A 21024-nucleotide genomic window follows, 5' to 3' on the forward strand; every position below is an offset into this window, starting at 1 on the left:
AAACCCACTCAAGACTGTGGAAATGGTGGTGGACTTTCAGAAAACACCACCCACATACACCCCCCTCACCATACTCAACAACACCGTGTCGGCGCTGGACCACTTCAGATTCCTAGGAACCACCATCTCTGAGGACCTGAAAACCATTTCAGGTGACTACCTCTTGAAGCTCCTGAACAGAATGCCAAGAGTGTGCGTAGCAGTAATCAAAGCAAAAGGTGGCTACTTTGAAGAACCTAGAATATAAGACATATTTTCAGTTGTTTCACACTTTTTTGTTCAGTATATAATTCCACATGGGTTAATTCATAGTTTTGATGCCTTCAGTGTGAAGCTACAATATTCATAGTCATGAAAATAAAAAACACTCTTTGAATGAGATGGTGTGTCCAAACCTTTGGTCTGTACGGTATATACACTGCACAAAAAAATAAAGGGAACACTCTAATAACACATCCTAGATCTGAATGAATAAAATATTAACATTGAATACTTGCTGTCTTGCTGTCTTGGTCACAGATGCGCCAGCAAGACGTGCACCAACAATTTGTCCTCTTTTGAACTCTGGTATGTCACCCATAATGTTGTGTGCATTTCAATATTTTGAGCAAAACTGTGCTCTTACCCTGCTAATTGAACCTTCACACTCTGCTCTTACTGGTGCAATGTGCAATCAATGAAGACTGGCTACCAGGCTGGTCCAATTTAGCCTTGAAACCTCCCACACTAAAATGACAGGTGTTTCAGTTTCATTGTCCAACCCCGGTGTATGTGTGTGTGTGTGTATATATATATATATATATATATATATATATATATATAGTGCAGAACATCTTAAAAGGTTTGTGTTGGGCTTGCTTACAGCAAGTCATAACTTAAACTGCTTTATATTCCTCTTCATTAGCATATTAATGAAAGATTTTATAGTCTATATTAACGCTCCTTTGATTTACTATTGTTCCCTTCCAGTTCTTTTACACAAACACAAAGACAAACGCACACACATACACTTCTCTTTGTGCTTCTTTTCTCTCCGTATGCATGGCTTCCTGTGTGAAACTATGTAAAGAGCTAAAACCTCAGTGATTTTGAGCAGAATTTACCATTGTTAAAAGAAAAGGGGCATGATGGATCGCACCCTGTTTCCCACTTTCCTCAAACACCAATCCATCTTATTTCATGTAATAGTTTAGAAAGGAAATAAAAATAAATGTAAATGACACACTGCTTCCACCAACTCAGACAGTTTGAAAAAAAGTAAGAATTTCCTTCTGCATGCATTCTCTGTGTAATTTTTCCAAAGATACATTATAACATAAGACAAATACAAAGCCTCTATCTGAGAATTACAATTATTTTGGTGTCTTTAAAAGTGATTCTAGAGATTATAATAAAAGATTATTTAAAAAAGGATCTTACCGTGTTCATCCAGCAGTATATTGTCAGGTTTGATGTCTCTGAAATGTGAAACACAGAGTACTGGGAGATTAGAATGCGTTATTGTCAAAAAGGGTTTATTTACATATTGAAAAAACGGCACAGAAGTTTTATTTATTTAGTGCTTTTTAGATCTAACTACAAAAGCAACTGTTGACCAAAATCAATAAATATGAGCAACTAAAAATAGTTGATTCATAAAACAATTTGATTTAATAATCCCATTAAATCATGGCAGTGATTGATTTTAAAGATTCTAAAATACAAAATTGGACCATAGCTTAACCTTGTGTGTCTCCATTATTTGTTTTCACATTCTGCTGATTTCAAATTAATTTAAAATACATTTTAAAAAATGTAAAAGAAAAACTCTTCCTTTACAGCTGTTTGCTGTCTAAGTAGTTTAAGACTGTCAGATGAGACCACATTATTATATTATTTCTTCTTAATTGTAAACAGGCAATTTTAAATGAGTAACATCTCATTCAAACAGATCAATAATTTTTCTCCATGCACAGTACTATTTTCTCTTGGTATTATCAAAAATCTCTTCAAGGTAACTTAATTTGAATTTCTATCAGCACATTTAAAAATCTATATATGGCCTATTAGCAGTAAGACTATAATGGATAACAGCTGACAATACAGTGCCCTTCAGAAATGTTGGTATACACTGATGATATGAGACCACAGTAGTATATTTTATTATTATGTAATTTGTTTCATTTGTGTTTGTAAAAAATGTATTTCCCTTTTGGAGTTAATAAATTATTTTTTAAATGAACTGAATTACATTGAATTGAATTTCAAATGTCATTCAGTTCCTTTACAGGAGTTGAATATTTGGAGTTAGTTGAGTCGTTATTGCATAGAAGTAAAAAAATTGATACATAATAAATCAGGCTAAAGATTTATCATAACAATGTTCTTCAGGTGTGTGGCGAAAACAAATGAATATGTGTTAAAATTAGACTACAGGTGAAGAAAAGAACTGCAGGCTTGGTTGTGGGAGTAACCTCAGGACAGCGGAGAAGAGCAACAGATGCTGACTGAGACTCTTCACCAAAGTCATATCGGTTGGAATGTGTTACAAAAACTTCAGAGAGCAGATGATGAGAGGAAATTATTTTTTAACTAACTCAGAAAAGAAACCCAGGACGAGTGTTCCCAAGGTGACAAAGTCACCAGCAACAATGCCAAGGTCCTAGATGACAATCAACAGCTTCAAAAAGAAGTTTGGGGCCAAATAATGCCACTCCTAGACTACTTTAAATTCAAACCCCTAAATGTTCTTCCCATTTTATCTTAATCCATCTCTATCTATCTTTAACACATTCAGCAAGCCAACTCGTTCTCTCACACGATGATACTGTCTGTGATTCTCTCTATTCCCGTTATCACTTGTGCTTACATATTTCATTTCTTTGTTCTTTTTTCTCCACAATGTGGAAGCTTACTCACAACAAGAGCAAAAGTTATAACCATACAAATACAGTATGTACATGTGCCTAAATGCTGCAGACTATGATGTATTCTTTTAAGAAGCCTCCTCTCCAAACATAGTGTTTATTGATGTGTTTGTGTGGGTACAGGGTAAAACCAAAAGACGGAGGGTACAGAGTGTTCTCTGCTTCACGTCACAGCAAAATAAAAATAAAAATCGTTCAACTGATAAGACAATAATCAATATTTAGAGTTAATTACAATGGGAATGACATTCTTGATTTAGTAATTTTGGAAAAATGAACACTTGCGTTCTCTATGTTTAGCCTTCCCTTGATTTAAGCCTCTTTCCCTGTAGGAATGTAGTAGTATGTTGCATATCAAAGGCAACAGAAAAAAAAAAACTGCGTATGCATCCTTGTGTTTCTGTGGCACACTCTTGCAGACAAGGACAACCTGTAGCATGAAGCCAGAATCTTGGATGCTGTGGCAGATCGACTGAAATGGGCCAAAGGTCGACCATGTAACCCTTAATTAGCTGACATTTGCCTCAAAGGGTGGCAGTAAGGGAGAGAAGGGAGGGGTAAGTGTCATCACTAAAAAAGCAGTCTGCCTAGGAAAACAAGGATGGCTCTTTCAGTGCTAAAGGCCATGTTGTCATTGTGAAGCCATAGGCCCATGTATAGGCTACGACACTGAGAAGTCAAAACAAACTAAATCCCTGTAGATTTTTAAAATTTGATTGTCTCTTTTGTTGGAATCAAACACCAATTCCTATTAACACTAACTTATTTTTGTATTTCCGTTGTGCTGCTGTTCACCATTTGGAGAAGTTTTGTATGTACAGTGAAGTAGGGTTCTCCCAAACATGTAAATTATAACAAGATAGGGGCCTTTAATTGAGAATAGCTGGCTTTTCCGCCAGATGACCTGGGATCTTACAGGTCCTTCTCAAAATATTAGCATATTGTAATAAAGTTCATTATTTTCCATAATGTCATGATGAAAATTTAACATTCATATATTTTAGATTCATTGCACACTAACTGAAATATTTCAGGTCTTTTATTGTCTTAATACGGATGATTTTGGTATACAGCTCATGAAAACCCAAAATTCCTATCTCACAAAAATAGCATATTTCATCCGACCAATAAAAGAAAAGTGTTTTTAATACAAAAAAGGTCAACCTTCAAATAATCATGTACAGTTATGCATTCAATACTTGGTCGGGAATCCTTTTGCAGAAATGACTGCTTCAATGCGGCGTGGCATGGAGGCAATCAGCCTGTGGCACTGCTGAGGTCTTATGGAGGCCCAAGATGCTTCGATAGCGGCCTTTAGCTCATCCAGAGTGTTGGGTCTTGAGTCTCTCAACGTTCTCTTCACAATATCCCACAGATTCTCTATGGGGTTCAGGTCAGGAGAGTTGGCAGGCCAATTGAGCACAGTGATACCATGGTCAGTAAACCATTTACCAGTGGTTTTGGCACTGTGAGCAGGTGACAGGTCGTGCTGAAAAATGAAATCTTCATCTCCATAAAGCTTTTCAGCAGATGGAAGCATGAAGTGCTCCAAAATCTCCTGATAGCTAGCTGCATTGACCCTGCCCTTGATAAAACACAGTGGACCAACACCAGCAGCTGACACGGCACCCCAGACCATCACTGACTTTGGGTACTTGACACTGGACTTCTGGCATTTTGGCATTTCCTTCTCCCCAGTCTTCCTCCAGACTCTGGCACCTTGATTTCCAAATGACATGCAGAATTTGCTTTCATCCGAAAAAAGTACTTTGGACCACTGAGCAACAGTCCAGTGCTGCTTCTCTGTAGCCCAGGTCAGGCGCTTCTGCCACTGTTTCTGGTTCAAAAGTGGCTTGACCTGGAGAATGCGGCACCCGTAGCCCATTTCCTGCACACGCCTGTGCACGGTGGCTCTGGATGTTTCTACTCCAGACTCAGTCCACTGCTTCCGCAGGTCCCCCAAGGTCTGGAATCGGCCCTTCTCCACAATCTTCCACAGGGTCCGGTCACCTCTTCTCGTTGTGCAGCGTTTTCTGCCACACTTTTTCCTTCCCACAGACTTCCCACTGAGGTGCCTTGATACAGCACTCTGGGAACAGCCTATTCGTTCCGAAATTTCTTTCTGTGTCTTACCCTCTTGCTTGAGGGTGTCAATAGTGGCCTTCTGGACAGCAGTCAGGTCGGCAGTCTTACCCATGATTGGGGTTTTGAGTGATGAACCAGGCTGGGAGTTTTAAAGGCCTCAGGAATCTTTTGCAGGTGTTTAGAGTTAACTCGTTGATTCAGATGATTAGGTTCATAGCTCGTTTAGAAACCCTTTTAATGATATGCTAATTTTGTGAGATAGGAATTTTGGGTTTTCATGAGCTGTATGCCAAAATCATCCGTATTAAGACAATAAAAGACCTGAAATATTTCAGTTAGTGTGCAATGAATCTAAAATATATGAATGTTAAATTTTCATCATGACATTATGGAAAATAATGAACTTTATCATAATATGCTAATATTTTGAGAAGGACCTGTACAGAGCAACGCACTCAGTCCTACTGTATGATACCTTCTCAGCTTTGTTCCTTTTTCAAGCATCACTGTACCTGGAGAAACTACCCTTAGCTAAAATCTGTTCTGTCTCAGCGCAGTTTACCACAACAGTTTGTGTTAATCGCAATAAGCGACGTTCGCAACATGACATGCTGCAGCGCAATGACATTTCACACCTTTGAGGGACAAAGTCAACTAACATTTATAAAGGTCACATATTATGGGGTTGTGACTAAACTTTGCTTCGCAGCTCAGAGGCATTGCAGAGTTGAGCTGCCTTCCACCCCACTGACTGCCTCAACCTTATCAGAAAATACAGCAAAGGCAAAATCGGCATCTTGGGGGTACAGGAGACCGGAAATGTTGTCCTGTCTCGACAAGAGGGCTCTCCCTTACCCTGTCTTCCCGTTGGGAAAATTTACGGAACTTACGGAATTTACAGAGTTTCTGCTCTTGATTAAATTGAAAAACAAAAGAGCTTTCCAACTTAAACTTCTTTTTTCTCTTTCCACAGCTTTAAAAATTAATCCAACCAAAATGTATTATACCCCAGTTTGCATTGCTGCTAAATGATAATGATCAGTGGTAAAAAGAAAAAAAAGCAAGCTGAAATTTCACTTTGAAACAGTGTTTATGGAACAAAAAGTGTGCAAACAAAAATGTATTGTCACCTATTATTAATTAACAGACCCCATTTATGTCTACTTTAATCTCAGTATGACTATAATTGTTCTGTGAAGGCCCCAGAGGTTTTTTAAAGAACTTTAGTGAATAAAGAGCACAAGTTAAATCCATCCATCCATCCATTTTCTATATCCGCCTCTTTCGCTCAGGGTCGTGGGGGGAGCTGGTGCCTATCTCCAGCGGTCTACGGGCGAGAGGCAGAGTGTACCCTAGACAAGTCGCCAGTCCATTGCAGGGCAACACAGAGACACACAGGACAAATATCTATGTACACACCCATTCACACATAAGGCCAATTGAGAGAGACCAATTGACCTAAAGGTCATGTTTTTTGGACTGTGGGAGGAAGCTGGAGTATGCCAAGCGTTGTACGACACTCATGAAAAGGATGCTCAGGGTTCCAGTCCCTAGAACAGAGCCAGCCTTCTTTATCAGCTTGTTGAGCTTTTTTAAGTTCCTGGCTCTGATGCTGCTACCTCAGCAGATGATGGCAGAAGAGATCACACTCTCCACAACAGACTTATAGAAGATATGCAACATCTTGCTGCAAACACTGAATTACCTAAGCCTCCTCAAGAAGTACAGGCTTCTCTGTCTCTGCTTATTGACAGTTTCAAAGTTGCATCTCCACTCCAGTCTGTTGTCCAATTTAATGCCAAGGTATTGGTACTCCTTCACCACCTCCACTTCTTCTTCCATGATGGAAATAGTATTTGACCTATTCCTGTTTCTCTTGAAATCTACAATCATCTCTTGGCCAGGTTGGCAAGGTTGTTTAAATGATAAAAGAAAGCCATACCAAGTCTGCTGTGGTACAGCAAACATGTGGAAAAAGGTGTTCTTGTCAGATGAGACCAAAAGTCTTCTTTAATATGATATAATTTAAACGTTTCAGAATGCAGTTCTTTTTTATCCAATCTAATATTTCATCAAATATATTTTCAAAGCTAATAGGGCTCACACTCATTGTTTTAACGGTATAAAAAAGAAGATTTAAGAAAGATATTTGCAGCTGTTGTTTGCCCCAGTAGTTTGCCATGTGTTGCTATCCTGGGAAAATCGAAGTGCAGCATCTATCTGTGCTGAGAAACATATGGTTTTGTTGCAGCTTAGGTCACAGTAGGTTTATGTGAAGAATGGATTGTTTGATGAAGTGAACCCTCCACTATCTGCAGCAATTAAAACTGTGACTAAGAATATTTCAGGGGTGAACAAAACCATTATGAGAAAAGCAGTTGCACTGCTCCACTGTATTAGTTACATGAATTAAAAAAGTTGAATGAAGAGGCTAAAGGTTTATCACTTTGTAAATTTGTGAAGCACCTAGAGGTGAAAGACCTGTATTGTCAATCATCAAAATAGGACAGATAGATTTGTAGTTCTTAAAATAAAAGGACCCTTATCATGATCACATATGGTATAAGAGACAAAGTGTATTTTATACCATACACACTTAAATTTTGGAACTCCTTCTAAAAGCCCATGACGAAGGGCCATGTTTACTCAGTGCAAGCTGATCCCTTTGGCTTTTCTTTTGGATGACTGGCCTTACAAGCTATTAGCAGGATCTAATGACCTCATTACAGCCTGCTATGAGAGGAAGAAGGGTAAGTTAATCCTGTACCTGGCAATATGATGCGGCATTGTCACTGGAGCTGGCCGACACGCATGAGAATTGAAGCTTTTTTACACTCGCATACCCAAGCCATTTTTCTCACTTCAAAAACCGGTCTTTGCCGTCGGCACTAAACTAAGGCCTTGCTTGATTAGTACAGACTGTAATTCAGAGTATCAAACCAACAAAATATATAGATTTGTTCTTTTTTTTAAACAGTATGGCTATTGGTTTGCTACCTACAGTTAAGCATAAAATTGGCTAATTTAGATTTAAAATTTAATGTATTCAACCAAGAAGTTTATTTTTGATAGGAAAACAATCAATTATATATTTTATTTACATTTTGTAGAAAGTGACATATCTACAACTGTTTATAATCTTCCTAGAAACTTTTGAATAATCTTTATTGGCATTAATCAAATGCATCTTATAATTGCTGACTTGTTTTTTTGCCTGTTACCACTGGTATTTGACTATTTATCTTTTGTGACAAGCTCCATGTATTAGAGGTTGGAAGGCCTCCTTACCATTGCCCTAATCTTTAGCTACCTCCACAGATTTTCTACAAGATCAAAGTCAGGACCTTACCATGTTGATAAAGTTAAACGATTACTTTAAACCAAAATATACCGGGTTCTGAATAAGTTTGGACTTAAACATTGCTGTTAGTATTCTAAGTACATTTGTTAAAGTTCATTAATTTGAGAATTAACCATCAAAACTATGTTCATTAACAGTTAAGTAAAACAATTATACCCTAGGATGATTTTGATTGCTCTATGCAGAACATGTTGGATGGTACACATTGCTTATGTTTGTTTGGCTGCTGTAAAGCTTCCTTATCAAAACTATTTTCCTCTTAGATTTTAAGGTAACATCTACAGAAAAGTTTCTGATTGCTGCCAATTTAATTTCAGATTATTTCAATTCAGTTTATTTACAGGTCCTTCTCAAAATATTAGCATATTGTGATAAAGTTCATTATTTTCCATAATGTCATGATGAAAATTTAACATTCATATATTTTAGATTCATTGCACACTAACTGAAATATTTCAGGTCTTTTATTGTCTTAATACGGATGATTTTGGCATACAGCTCATGAAAACCCAAAATTCCTATCTCACAAAATTAGCATATTTCATCCGACCAATAAAAGAAAAGTATTTTTAATACAAAAAATGTCAACCTTCAAATAATCATGTACAGTTATGCACTCAATACTTGGTCGGGAATCCTTTTGCAGAAATGACTGCTTCAATGCGGCGTGGCATGGAGGCAATCAGCCTGTGGCACTGCTGAGGTCTTATGGAGGCCCAGGATGCTTCGATAGCGGCCTTTAGCTCATCCAGAGTGTTGGGTCTTGAGTCTCTCAACGTTCTCTTCACAATATCCCACAGATTCTCTATGGGGTTCAGGTCAGGAGAGTTGGCAGGCCAATTGAGCACAGTGATACCATGGTCAGTAAACCATTTACCAGTGGTTTTGGCACTGTGAGCAGGTGCCAGGTCGTGCTGAAAAATGAAATCTTCATCTCCATAAAGCTTTTCAGCAGATGGAAGCATGAAGTGCTCCACAATCTCCTGATAGCTAGCTGCATTGACCCTGCCCTTGATAAAACACAGTGGACCAACACCAGCAGCTGACACGGCACCCCAGACCATCACTGACTGTGGGTACTTGACACTGGACTTCTGGCATTTTGGCATTTCCTTCTCCCCAGTCTTCCTCCAGACTCTGGCACCTTGATTTCCGAATGACATGCAGAATTTGCTTTCATCCGAAAAAAGTACTTTGGACCACTGAGCAACAGTCCAGTGCTGCTTCTCTGTAGCCCAGGTCAGGCGCTTCTGCCGCTGTTTCTGGTTCAAAAGTGGCCTGACCTGGGGAATGTGGCACCTGTAGCCCATTTCCTGCACACGCCTGTGCACGGTGGCTCTGGATGTTTCTACTCCAGACTCAGTCCACTGCTTCCGCAGGTCCCCCAAGGTCTGGAATCGGCCCTTCTCCACAATCTTCCTCAGGGTCCGGTCACCTCTTTTCGTTGTGCAGCGTTTTCTGCCACACTTTTTCCTTCCCACAGACTTCCCACTGAGGTGCCTTGATACAGCACTCTGGGAACAGCCTATTCGTTCCGAAATTTCTTTCTGTGTCTTACCCTCTTGCTTGAGGGTGTCAGTAGTGGCCTTCTGGACAGCAGTCAGGTCGGCAGTCTTACCCATGATTGTGGTTTTGAGTGATGAACCAGGCTGGGAGTTTTAAACGCCTCAGGAATCTTTTGCAGGTGTTTAGAGTTGACTCGTTGATTCAGATGATTAGGTTCATAGCTCGTTTAGAAACCCTTTTAATGATATGCTAATTTTGTGAGATAGGAATTTTGGGTTTTCATGAGCTGTATGCCAAAATCATCCGTATTAAGACAATAAAAGACCTGAAATATTTCAGTTAGTGTGCAATGAATCTAAAATATATGAGTGTTAAATTTTCATCATGACATTATGGAAAATAATGAACTTTATCACAATATGCTAATATTTTGAGAAGGACCTGTATATAGCGCCAATTCTCAACACATGTTGTCTCAAGGCACTTCACAAAAGTCAGGTACATACTGTACATTCCAATTAATCCTAACCATTGAACAGTGCAGTCAGATTCAGTTATTTATTCAAATTAGATAAAAAGTTTTTCTATCTAAGGAAACCCAGCAGATTGCATCCAGTCAGTGACTTGCAGCATTCACTCCTCCTGGATGAGCATGTAGAGACAGTGGACAGTCACTGACTGGCGTTGACTTTGCAGCAATCTCTCATACTGAGCATGCATGTAGCGACAGTGGAGAGGAAAAACTCCCTTTTAACAGGAAAAAACCTCCAGCAGAACCAGGCTCAGTGTGAGCGGCCATCTGCCATGACCAACTTGGGGTTTGATTAGAACAGAGCAGAGACACAAAAAGAACACAGAAGAACTGAGCTAGGAGTACTTTCAATGGGAAGGAAAAGTAAATCTTAATGGATGTAGCTCCTTTAGTCATTGCATCTAGAAAGAAAGAACAGATAAACTCTGAGCCAGTTTTCAAGGTCAGAGTCTGAAAGAAAGCACATCGAGTTAGTCACAGTAGAAGCTCAGTCAGTAGCTATGTCTAGGAGAGAGAAAGGGTTAAACAATGAAAGACAAGGCCAGGCCATGTGGATCATCGGTAGAGGGTGAGCATTAAGTTGTTGCCAGCAGAAGCTTGGATGATGCCCCCTCCAGAAAGGTGTCACAGTTAGACACAGAGTCAGGCCAGGTGTAGCTTCTAGGAAGAGAAAAGAGAGAGAACATTAAGTTAGAAGCTGAAATAACAGCAAATAATACAAAATTGGAGAGTAGTGTGAGAATGTAGCAAAGAGGGTGAAAGTGGTCATTATGTCCTCCAGCAGCCTAAGCTTATAGCAGCATAACTACAGAGATAGCTCAGGATAACTGAAGCCAATCTAACTATAAGCTTTATCAAAAAGGAAAGTTTTAAGCCTAGCCTTAAAAGTAGACAGGGTGTCTGCCTCACGGACTAAAACTGGCAGCTGGTTCCACAGAGGAGCCTGATAACTAAAGGATCTGCCTTCCATTCTCCTTCTAGAGACTCTAGGAACCACCAGTAAACCTGCAGTCTGAGAACGAAGTGCTCTGTTAGGAACATATGGAACAATCAGATCTCTGAAGTATGATGGAGCTAGATCATTAAGGGCTTTATATGTGAGAAGGAGAATTAAAAATTTTATTTTGGATTTAACAGGGAAGGGAATGAAGGGAAGCTAAAGTAGGAGAAATATGATCTCTCTTTTTAATTTTCATCAGAACTCTTGCTGCAGCATTTTGAATTAGTTGAAGGCTTTTAACTGCATTTTGTTGACATCCTGATAGTAAGAAATTACAATAGTCCAGTCTTGAAGTAACAAATGCATGAACTAGTTTTTCAGCGTCACTCCTGGATAGGATATTTCTAATTTTGGCAATGTTCCAGAGGTGAAAGAAGGAAATCCTAGAAACCTGTTTAATATAGGATTTAAATGACATGTCATGGTGAAAAATAACACCAAGGTGTTTTACTTTATTACCAGAGGTCAATTTAATTCCATCCAGGTTGAGTGATTGACTAAGCAGCTTCTTTTTTAAAGACTCCGGTCCAAAGACGACAACTTCTGTCTTGTCTGAATTTAAAAGCAGAAAATTTAAAGTCATCGAAGTTTTTATGTCTTCAAGACATGCTTGTAGTCTATCTAACTGATTGGGCTCAACAGAATTTATGGATAGGTAAAGCTGAGTATCATCAGCGAAACAGTGAAAATTTATCCTATGCTGCCTGATAATTTGACCTATTGGAAGCATATATATATATAGTAAAGAGAATTTGCCCAAGTACTGAATCCTGTGGTACTCCACAATTAACCCTGGAGTTTGAAGGTGATTTATCATTTACATGAACAAACTGGAATCTGTCAGACAAATAAGATTTAAACCAGCCTAGCGCTGTTCCCCTGATCCCTCAGTCATGACTGCTGAGAGCTAAGGGAATGGATGGCTCAACAGAGCTATGACTCTGTGTAAGTTTAGCAACTACCAAAGAGAAACCTAGGATTATTCTTGTTCTCTTCTATTAATAATGAGAAATAAGCTGTTCTGGCTTGGCAAAATGTATTTTTATACAACAGTAGGCTATTTTTCCAGATTAAGTAGGAATCCTCTAGATGTGTAGAGCGCCATTTCCTCTCCAATTTACTAACATTGTGCTTTAAATTACGCCGCTCTGAATTAAACCAGGGAGCCAGCCTCATATGGATAATTATCTTCTTTTTCAAAGGGGCTGCATTGTCTAATGCACCACGCAATGATGAAGTAACACTATCAACAAGAGAATCAATTTGTGAAGGGGAAGAAACAAAATTATTGCACTCCACTGTTTTTCTGTGATAATGAGGAAATTAAAAGTAGAACAGATTCTTTAAAGGTTGTTACAGCATTTTCTGATAATGGTCTACTATAATGAAATTTTCTTTCAGGTGTGGAGTACTTGGTTAAATTAAACTCAAAGGTTATTAAAAAAATGGTCAGACAGGACAGGGTTATGAGAAAATATTGTTATGTCTTTACACTCAATACCATATGTCAGAACAAGGTCCAGAGAATGAAGACAAAGGTGGGTAGGTTTGTTAATGTTTTGAGAAAAGCCAATTGAGTCTAAGATAGCATTAAAGGCTATATTTAGGCTATCACTTTCAGTGTCAACATGAATGTTAAAATCCCCCACTATAATAACCTTATCTGTATTTAACATTAAATTAGATAAAAGGTCTGAAAACTGATCTAAAAAGTAGCGCGTAAGGGCCTGGTGGACGGTACAAAACAACAAACAGAAGTGGTTTTATTGCTTTGCAATTTGGATGAGGAAAACTAAGGATTAAATATTCAAAAGAGTTATTGATTGATATTGATATTTCATAGCTCTGCTGCTGTTATCAATCTATTTTCAACTCTGTTTAGGTCTCTCAGTCTATTAGAGAGGAGAGTAAAGAAGCTCTGATTGGGTCTAAATGACCAAGCGACATCGTGCTCTCAAAACTAATCTAGGTGTATGTAGAGAACCCTCCACACTAACTGGCACCTGTAATGATGTGTAAAAAGCCTAAACGAAACTTAGCTTTTAGCATAATTTGAAACCCCAAATGTAATTAAACATTTTTTTCACTTCTTTCATTTCATTAGTGTCAGGTAATTTTTAATCATCAATCAATGACTTCCTGTTTTTATGGGGTATATTTATGTCCTGAGACTGAGGTCGGTTTTACTAAAATACTCTTTAAAATTGGAAAGAAAAAAGAACATGTTATTTGAGTGAGGCAGAAGTGTGTTGATCTTTCTAATTCAGCAACTGACTGCAAGAAAATATATACAGGTCCTTCTCAAAATATTAGCATATTGTGATAAAGTTCATTATTTTCCATAATGTCATGATGAACATTTAACATTCATATATTTTAGGTTCATTGCACACTAACTGAAATATTTCAGGTCTTTTATTGTCTTAATACTGATGATTTTGGCATACAGCTCATGAAAACCCAAAATTCCTATCTCACAAAATTAGCATATTTCATCCGACCAATAAAATAAAAGTGTTTTTAATACAAAAAAGGTCAACCTTCAAATAATCATGTACAGTTATGCACTCAATACTTGGTCGGGAATCCTTTGGCAGAAATGACTGCTTCAATGCGGCGTGGCATGGAGGCAATCAGCCTGTGGCACTGCTGAGGTCTTATGGAGGCCCAGGATGCTTCGATAGCGGCCTTTAGCTCATCCAGAGTGTTGGGTCTTGAGTCTCTCATCGTTCTCTTCACAATATCCCACAGATTCTCTATTGGGTTCAGGTCAGGAGAGTTGGCAGGCCAATTGAGCACAGTGATACCATGGTCAGTAAACCATTTACCAGTGGTTTTGGCACTGTGAGCAGGTGCCAGGTCGTGCTGAAAAACGAAATCTTCATCTCCATAAAACTTTTCAGCAGATGGAAGCATGAAGTGCTCCAAAATCTCCTGATAGCTAGCTGCATTGACCCTGCCCTTGATAAAACACAGTGGACCAACACCAGCAGCTGACACGGCACCCCAGACCATCACTGACTGTGGGCACTTGACACTGGACTTCTGGCATTTTGGCATTTCCTTCTCCCCAGTCTTCCTCCAGACTGTGGCACCTTGATTTCCGAATGACATGCAGAATTTACTTTCATCCGAAAAAAGTACTTTGGACCACTGAGCAACAGTCCAGGGCTGCTTCTCTGTAGCCCAGGTCAGGCGCTTCTGCCGCTGTTTCTGGTTCAAAAGTGGCTTGACCTGGGGAATGCGGCACCTGTAGCCCATTTCCTGCACACGCCTGTGCACGGTGGCTCTGGATGTTTCTACTCCAGACTCAGTCCACTGCTTCCGCAGGTCCCCCAAGGTCTGGAATCGGCCCTTCTCCACAATCTTCCTCAAGGTCCGGTCACCTCTTCTCGTTGTGCAGCGTTTTCTGCCACACTTTTTCCTTCCCACAGACTTCCCACTGAGGTGCCTTGATACAGCACTCTGGGAACAGCCTATTCGTTCAGAAATTTCTTTCTGTGTCTTACCCTCTTGCTTGAGGGTGTCAATAGTGGCCTTCTGGACAGCAGTCAGGTCGGCAGTCTTACCCATGATTGGGGTTTTGAGTGATGAACCAGGCTGGGAGTTTTAAAGGCCTCAGGAATCATTTGCAGGTGTTTAGAGTTAACTCGTTGATTCAGATGATTAGGTTCATAGCTCGTTTAGAGACCCTTTTAATGATATGCTAATTTTGTGAGATAGGAATTTTGGGTTTTCATGAGTTGTATGCCACAATCATCTGTATTAAGACAATAAAAGACCTGAAATATTTCAATTAGTGTGCAATGAATCTAAAATATATGAGTGTTAAATTTTCATCGTTACATTATGGAAAATAATGAACTTTATCACAATATGCTAATATTTTGAGAAGGACCTGTACTTGCCTGTTCCAGACTATAGTCAGATAAATAATTAAAAAGTGTAAATTAAAAAACTGGAACTGTAAAAAACAATTCTGGATGAGCAAACAACTTGTTTTTGCATTTACAACAGTGGGAGGTATATAAGGAAGTTATTAAAATCTTTAAAACCCAGAGAACTGCAGCAAGGAGAGACACCTTGTTGTCGCCAGGTCTCCATATGAACCGTTATCTATAGTGGGAAAACATATTTTATTCAATTCAATTCAGTTTTATTTATATAGCACAAATTCACACACATGTGGTCTCATGGCACTTTACAAAGACAATTCAGTCGAATCATACAGATATCAAGTCGAATACATACATTCCAATTAATCCTAAATATCCGACAGTGCAGTTGGATTCAGTTTATTATTCAAATTGGTTAAAAGTTTTTCTATCTAAGGAAACCCAGCAGATTGCATTGAGTCAGTGACTTGAAGAATTTACTCCTCCTTGATGACCATATAGAGACAGTGGACAGTCGCTTGCTTTGACTCTGCAACAATCCCTCATACTGAACATGCATGTAGTGAAAATGGAGGGGACAACTCCCTTTTAACAGGAAGAAACCTCCAGCAGAACCAGGCTCAGTGTGAGCGGCCACCTGCCATGACCGACTAGGGGTTTAAGAGAACAGAGCACATACAAAAAAAGAACATAGAAGCACTAATCTTACTAAAATAAGATTAATGTTTCATGAGATTATGAAAATCCGAATGGTTGGATTTTATATCCAACCATTTAAAACATAAAGGTGTTGAGTTTGCTAAATGGTACTGGGGCTTGTGGAAATTTGTGCTTTGGTCTGAAAGGACGAAGAAAGAAGAAATATCTAGAAAAGCCCCTCATTCCCACTTTCAAGTGTGGTGGAGAGTCTGTGATGTTGTGGGCGACTTTCTCTTCCAAAGAAGCTGTGAAATTTGGTAGAGTACATGGCACCAAGGACTCTTTGTTAAACCAGACGTTCTAAATAAAAACTTAGTTACCTCTCCCAGAGACCTGAAAATGGGTCTTTGACTTTGTCTTTGCGTTATCCAGAAAGATTTTGCAAGAAGGAATGGGTGGGGATGAGGTATTATACATGTTATATTTTTTGAATAATTAAAAAAAATTTGGTGTAAGATTAAACAGAAGCAAAAAAAGATACATATGTTTTAGGAATTTTACATCTCTTTACCATAGGTGCCAATAAGATAGAAAACAATAAAAATCTATGGTAATATGCAGCCTATGCATGGAAATATGTCACGCATTCAGATGTGCCTGTTGTCTGAATCACTCTGCTCTGAGTATCAACGCCCACCAGCCACTTAGGGGTTAGTCAGGCAGCAGCTTTCTTTGAACTGAACGCTCCACTCGACACAGAGTGACTAACAGGTCCAATCCAATAAACTGCTGCATTTTCTAACTCTGCCTCTCTTCTTTCTTCTGAAGGAAAGTAGAGAAGTTGGAGTTTGGAATTAATGTGCATGCGCACGTTTTGCACATCACGGAGTGTACATTTATGCACAGACTCTTTTTTAAGACATTCTCATTCTTTATTCATTAACAAATACAGAGTGTGGCTACAGAGTGTAGCTTCTCAGCTAAGTTGGGTTTGACAGGTTGACGGCTTAATATTGCACTTGAGGTGAAGCTTGCCAAGCAGACAGCAAAAGCAGGTACATCGGACACAAAAGTTCTGTCCAAAAGTCACATCACAATTATCAGCGATGAATAATTCAGGTAGTCAGAAACATTCAGAGCGTTAAAAACTGTCTGCTTGCTCTTCTGTTTCTTCCTGGGTTATCTTTCCCTTTTTCTCTCTCTCTCTTTTCATGTACCTCTGTGTGATGTCTTCTAACATTTCCATTCTTTCTTTTCTTATACAAGCAGGCACGTGGGAAAAATACAAAAGTACACAATTAATGATCTTTCTGGAGCAGGCTTGCCCTCAAACAGTCCATCATGTTCAGAATGCTTTACTCCTCCCATTGTTTAATCTGTTGTGCAGTGGGCTGAGCTAGGGGAGATTTTCGACAATAATAATGCTTCACCATTTCTGAGGTGGAAATTGGAGAGCTTGCACCAGCTGGCATCTTAATCTGCGTTTATGAAAGAGGTGAATATAAAGTCTCCCTCCCATTCTTTTGCTCTCTCTCTCTCTCTCTCTCTCTCTCTCTGTCTCTCTCTCTCTTCTATCTGAGTTCACTTTTCTGCTTCTGCTGTGAAATAAAACATTTACACACTCCATGAATAAAAAAAACCTCTGTTGAAGAGATGACAAATTCTTTTCATTCAGGACAATTGATGGAAAATAAGAGTGATGACGTTCCACCATTCAATCTAATATGATCTCTTCTACTAATACAGAATTTGTGAGAAGATTCACATCCCTTTATCTTCACCTAATCTAATAGGTGAAGTAGAACCATATTCCCTTTTGGCTGCTTGGGAAAGGGCCTTTTTGTGTGAAAAAGTGAACAGATTACTAAAAGATGAGCTAGCCAGAAAAACAGACAAAAAATACTATGGAGATGGAAAGAGAAAAACAAAAAACAAAAGGGAAAAGCAACAGCAGCCATGAGAATGAAACACAGAAGATCTGTATATTTTAGCTTTTTGTGTATGTGTGTGTGTGTGTGTGTGTGTGTGTGTGCGTGTGTGTTCCAGTCTTGGCATCACAGTGAGAACCATTTTCCTGATTTCACCATCTAATTGAGGACCGTTTGTACCAAAGTGAGGACATTTTGCTGGTCCTCACGACCTATTTTGCTAACGGTTAGGTTTAGGACTAAGGTATGAATTGACTTTAGGTTAAGGTTAGGGTTAGGCATGCACTGGTAATAGTTAGGTTTAGGGTTATTGTCAGGGTTAGGGCATAGAAAGGGTTGAAAAGGACTGAAAATCAATGGAAGTCAATGGGAGTCAACACATGGTCCTCACTACATATAGCAAAACAAGAGTGTGTGTGTGTGTGTGTGTGTGTGTGTGTGTGTGTGTGTGTGAAACAGAGAGAGCGAGGCATCGAGAGTACAATCTAATCTTAAATGGTTGAAGTAGGCATGATGCTTCAACAGCTGAGGCTCAGTGAGGTTCAGTCAATTTGAAATATATTTAAGTGATCTGAATAGAAAGACTGGTCAGTTTCTACTGAAAACAAATATGTGTAGTTCTCTTATGCTTACAATACATTTGGAAAATGGAGTATGGAAATCTGAATCTTCTTACTTTGCACACAATAGGTAGTTCTATCTCAGAATTTCACACCAGGGTTTTTAACCATTGCATTTTGGTTTATTTCTCTCGTAATCAAATATGGTTTAAAAAAAATGAGATAAATAATAATAAAAAGGCTAAAATCTTATGTATAGATACATTTTGTGGCACTAGTGACCTTTATTTATCTGGTTTTTTTTTTCAAAGTAGACCGACAGAAGTGGGGTGGGGAAGGGGGAAGATATACAGCAAAGCTATGTTCAACATTCACCCATCACCCGAGCCCTTTGTCATGATCCGCACCTGTTTTGTGTTTTCTGTTAATCTCGCTTGTATTTAAGTTCCTGTTTTCTGTTCTCTTATCGCTGGAGTCTTCCTCAGGCCTGTCTGTTTTTCTTCCCATGCTCCTGTTGTCTCCTGAGTTCCGTCAGTTTGCGACTTCATTTATTAGTAAAATCATTACTGTGCTGCATCATCGCTCCAGTCGGCACCTTAGAACGTCTTCAACTTCTCAACTCATGACAGAAGACTACAGCCAGTCTTTGGACCAAGCGACAGTTTGGCTCCTCTCTGCCTCCTCGGCCTGATCCGTCAGCCCCGCAGCTAAGCTATTCCTGCCAATAATAATGTTCTCTGTGTATAGGTTATACAATTTACCCTTTTCTTTTTGTGCTTAACCCTGTTTGTCTCCTGGAGAAAGCATATGAAGGAGCTAAAGGTGACATGAACTACATGTAGTCGGTTTTGTGTCCAATAGATTTTAATACTGGCTCAAAGCTTTTCTGTCAAGCAGTGCTTCTCTCCAAGATGAAGTCACTCAAACAGATACCGCTGCCATTAACTCTTAACATTTTTCCTTAACATGATTAGAGTGCTTTCTGTGTGTCTGCTCTGTCTTCTTAAACACCCAGTTAGTTGTGGTAGATAGCCTCTCATACTGAGCCAGGTTCAGGAGGTTTCTTACTGTTAAAAGGAAGTCATTTCTTTCCATTTTTGACACATGCAGGCTCAGTATGAGGAGTGCTGTAAAGTTAACAACTCGATGCAATCAACTGTCCTCTGTCACTGCAGGCTTGTTCTAGAGGAGGGGTTGCCACAAACCCAGTCACTCAATGCACTTGGCTGGGTTTTCTAAGATAACATTTTTCTTTTACCCACTGACACAATAAATAGAACCTGAATCTGTATATATGATTGAATTCAACTGAATATACATTTCTGTATATAAATTGGATCTGTTTGTCTTGTAAAGTCCCTTGAGCTAACATGGGTTTTGAGTTGGCACCATTTAAATAAACTGAATTGACTATATCCATTTCTATGGAGTACAAAAATTTGCAGCTTTGGGTAAATAAGGCTCCAGTAGTTTGTTTTCCATACATAGACTCATGTAATTTGGTCTTCAGCTAAGCTGTGGTGCCACAGATATTTTGGATATATTTAACAATTTCTCTTCTTAGAGAGACCATAAAACATTGCACATAAGAAGTTCAAAAATGCCTATCTTCCCTGTGGTTGGGTCGGCTCGAGGTTGGTTTATATTTACACCACACCAGAGTCTATTTGGAAGCAGACCCACTGGAAAAGTGGGTCTCGATCCGGACCAAGGGGGAAAACAAACTCTGGTCCGTTTAAACGTGGCAGGTGTGAATACACCCTGAATGATTGAAAATAATGGTTTTGTTATGCTTTGACACATATAACGTGTTTCAGATATGCTAACATACCTGTCAAGATAAGAAAAAGTGAGAAAGGAAATACTTTTGTATTTTGTGGTGTTTGAATTCCTGGCCCTGTCAATATACATGAAGGAAGAAATAATGTAAATGTGCTGTAACAAACACACCAGTAACATTTTCTCAAAGATTTTAAAAATACTTGTTTTCAATGTATATTTTCCAATAGTATGTAACTTTCAAATGCAGGAACCTAACGACACTTGATGCTTTCTGGAGAACTTAAACTATAACTTTAAAAGGATGTAAATCAGAGACATGTTTTCTGTTTTTGTGTGGTAGAAGCCAAACATCTCTAATGTGCACTGAGATTCCTAAATTAACTAGAACTGCATATTGAGTTGTTAAAAGCATCTGCAAACTGACAATATCTAAGTTTTTCCATTACGAGGAATCCAAGAGGCATCTACATGCTCTTGAGGATTTACCCGTAGATAATCATTGTTGATGTAAAAGAGGCACACAACCAATGAAATACAGACACATTTCCCCTAACGCACACATTTTCCGTTTCTCTTTCCGCTTGTTTGGAGAGACTTGTCAAGTCTCTGAAGATGTCATCTAATTGAGGCTCAGTCTATTGTTAATAATTCAACCCCCCTGCAGAGCATAGTGTTAAAACAGTGACCAATCTGGAACCAGACCACACCAGATTTATTACTTTTGTCTAAAAGCAAACAAGCATGACTTTGTAAAAAGCGTTTCCGTACTTTGCTCACATGAGGGAATTTGCATCATTTGTTCAATTCAAATCAATTCAGTTTATTTATA

At 38.9% G+C, this 21024-nt stretch overlaps 1 protein-coding gene across 1 annotated transcript in view; it reads right to left on the reverse strand.

Annotated features, from left to right (window-relative positions):
- The window catches only part of stk32a (serine/threonine kinase 32A), a 126852-nt gene that overhangs the window by 63463 nt on the left and 42365 nt on the right, over positions 1–21024 (reverse strand). The window contains exon 6 of the mRNA XM_047378211.1: positions 1420–1457. Within this exon, the coding sequence (XP_047234167.1) occupies positions 1420–1457 (38 nt within the window). The remainder of the gene's footprint in view (positions 1–1419; positions 1458–21024) is intronic.

Source organism: Girardinichthys multiradiatus, chromosome 11 (assembly GCF_021462225.1).
Source record: "Girardinichthys multiradiatus isolate DD_20200921_A chromosome 11, DD_fGirMul_XY1, whole genome shotgun sequence".
NCBI lineage: Eukaryota > Metazoa > Chordata > Actinopteri > Cyprinodontiformes > Goodeidae > Girardinichthys > Girardinichthys multiradiatus.